Source organism: Eptatretus burgeri, chromosome 12 (genome assembly GCF_056783735.1).
Source record: "Eptatretus burgeri isolate ZD-2024b chromosome 12, Ebu_testis_v1, whole genome shotgun sequence".
NCBI lineage: Eukaryota > Metazoa > Chordata > Myxini > Myxiniformes > Myxinidae > Eptatretus > Eptatretus burgeri.
In genome coordinates this window covers 28467872-28470371 of record NC_140972.1, presented here as the reverse complement: position 1 = coordinate 28470371, position 2500 = coordinate 28467872, and the positions used below count along the sequence as shown (strand labels likewise).

At 41.2% G+C, this 2500-nt stretch overlaps 1 protein-coding gene across 18 annotated transcripts in view; it reads right to left on the bottom strand.

The window, feature by feature from the left end:
- Window positions 1–2500, bottom strand: part of CEP152 (centrosomal protein 152) — a 177380-nt gene that overhangs the window by 54484 nt on the left and 120396 nt on the right. For 16 of the 18 annotated variants that reach the window (XR_015050285.1, XM_085849977.1, XM_085849972.1 and 13 more), the window contains one exon: window positions 169–271. Coding sequence is in view for 17 of the 18 variants with exons in the window: in XM_085849977.1 (XP_085706103.1) it covers window positions 169–271 (103 nt within the window). In the remaining variant the exon portion in view is untranslated. The remainder of the gene's footprint in view (window positions 1–168; window positions 272–2500) is intronic. The other 2 variants (XM_085849978.1, XM_085849981.1) reach the window with 1 other exon arrangement.

The following is a 2500-nucleotide window of genomic DNA, read 5'->3' as shown; positions in this document are numbered from 1 at the left end:
TGGAGTGGGGGAGGAAGGAAGCAGTGAAGAGTGAGAGAAATGGTGGGAGGGGAGGTTGAGGAAGAGTTGGAGGTGGGCTAAGGAGAAGAAGAAGAAAAAGCAAAAGGTGAGGAGAGAAGAGTCGAGGAAAAGAAGGAGGAGGAGGAAAGTGAGGAGGGAGCCACGTACCATCACTGGTGTCTGTATGCTTTGTCATGTCAGTTTGTTGGGAACTCCCCCTCAAGATGTCATCACTTTTTTCTTGGGATTTTGCACATTGGTTGTGCTGCTGCTGTTAGAAAAAGGGTTTAGTTACCAATGAATAAAGTGTTGGCTAAAAAGCAAAAGGAAAGCAAAAGGTTCAACAGAGTTACTTTGCAGTCATGAATAAAGCAAGTTCTGGAGAGGAAAAAAAAACCCTTACACAAATGCGTACACAGGTTCTTGGTTGCTACGTCCCCAAACATTTTACAATGCTTTGTTTCCATCAAAGTGATAAACATATAGATGAGTGGGAAATCTCTAATTTCTTAATGCAAAGCACATTAATGGGAAACAAAGGTAGTGTCATCTTTTAGTAAAGCTGCCTTTTATTCAATCAGTGTATGTGAACAACACAAGACATCAACTCCAAATACTCAAAAAGCACATTTTACAAGCTGCAGAATCAACCTTCTTGAGAAAAGGTAAAGTGTATTCAAAAGGAAATACCTCAATCACAAAGTAACAGAATAATAATAAGTATACAAAGTTAATTCAAAAGGAATCCTCATGACAACATAAAACAGCAGCTCTGTGCGATTAGCTTTTGAAAGAGGTTTTTGCTTTAAAGGCCCAGTCACACCTTGACGTTTTAGCCAACGTATGCCGATTTTTGAAATTTTTTTCTAAAACGCTGGCACACGTTGAATACGTAATGGATAAGTTTTGATAACATTGAGAGCACGCTGAAAAACACTGCCATACGTCGTTGTACGCTGGCTTTAAACGTTGTACTTTTCGGTTGTCCTCAAATTTTTGCATGCTTGAAATTTCACGGCGTCTGCCGGCGTATGACTCACACGTTCCGCTACGCTGGCCACAAGTTGTATGCACGGTCTGCGATCGTTGACAGACGTCAACACATGCTACTTGTAAGTTAATCATAAGTTGAGACACGCCGAGGTAATGTTTAGCGTACCCGAAACTTATTTCTAACCTATGATTAACGTGTAGTTGGTACGTTACGCGATCGTTGCCACACGTCGACAGACGTTACTTTTAAGTTACTCATAGGCTGAAAGACGCCGGTATAATGGATCGTCCTTGCGTCAGCGTCCACGGCCACGGCCAGGACACTTATTTGCAGCATTCTTCAAACTTTTCTTCGGCATGACGAGGATGTTCACACTTCGATGTCGAGCTTGGCTATGATTCCAATTGTTCATCGGCAGCGTCTATTTAAAATAGTCGAGTTTGAGCGTTTTAACACGTTCAGAAGAAACACTTCCAATTTCCAAACCCCAGCGTCAAAAAACAAAGGCGAGTGACAGCAATTTAAATCGTTCATTGTAAACAATGAAAATAGTTGAGTCGTACCGTTTAAAAGTCGTTGAGTGTAAAAAAATCCAATTGTTGAGCGCAAGCGTCTACTTTCAATAGTGGAGTTTGAGCGATTTAGCAGGTTCAATAGAAACGATTAAAATTTCCGAGCGCCAACGTCAAAAAACAAAGGCGAGTGACAGCAATTTAAATCGTTCATTGTAAACAATGAAAATAGCTGAGTGGTACCGTTTAAAAGTCGTTGAGTGTAAAAAAAAATCCAATTGTTGAGCGCAAGCGTCTACTTTCAATAGTGGAGATGCAGCCATTTAAATCGTTGAGTGGCAGCCTATGAATAGCAAACCCCACGTCACCAGCAAAGATAAACTGCCGCACGATATGGATAAGTTAGGCTATCGTTGGGCATAGTTTGTGAACGCCGGCTACACGATAATTATTCGTTGGTATACCGTATCTATAAGTTATCGAAGCGCTCTATGCACATTATTAGTTCATTGTGCATTTGTCCAACCCGTTATGAAAAGACCTAAATCGTAAAAACAAGCCATAGCTCATTGTTGAAAAAGCCCCATAAAAAAATAGCCGCGAAGAACTTCGAACAATGGTGCAAAGATGTCTCCTACCCGTGGACACGCAGACGCAAGGACGATCCATCATAACCCACACCCTCCCCCTCACACTCACCTACTACTGCCAACATGAACAAACTACTACTAATACTGATACTGATACTGTTACTGCTGACATGGACATCGACTCAAAAAGGACTCGAAAACACTGTTGGGTTCCCCTTTTATGAGCAGCATTTTTATATACCAATTCCCAAAATCGCTGGGAACACGTCTTTATATGGCAGTTGTAAGTTAGAAACACGTTCATTTATTTTTTTTGTCGACCGGAAGACGTCATTGGAATACGTCTACATACGTCAATGTGTGTTGGGACTACGTAAAGAATTGGTTCAAAGCACGTCAAACAC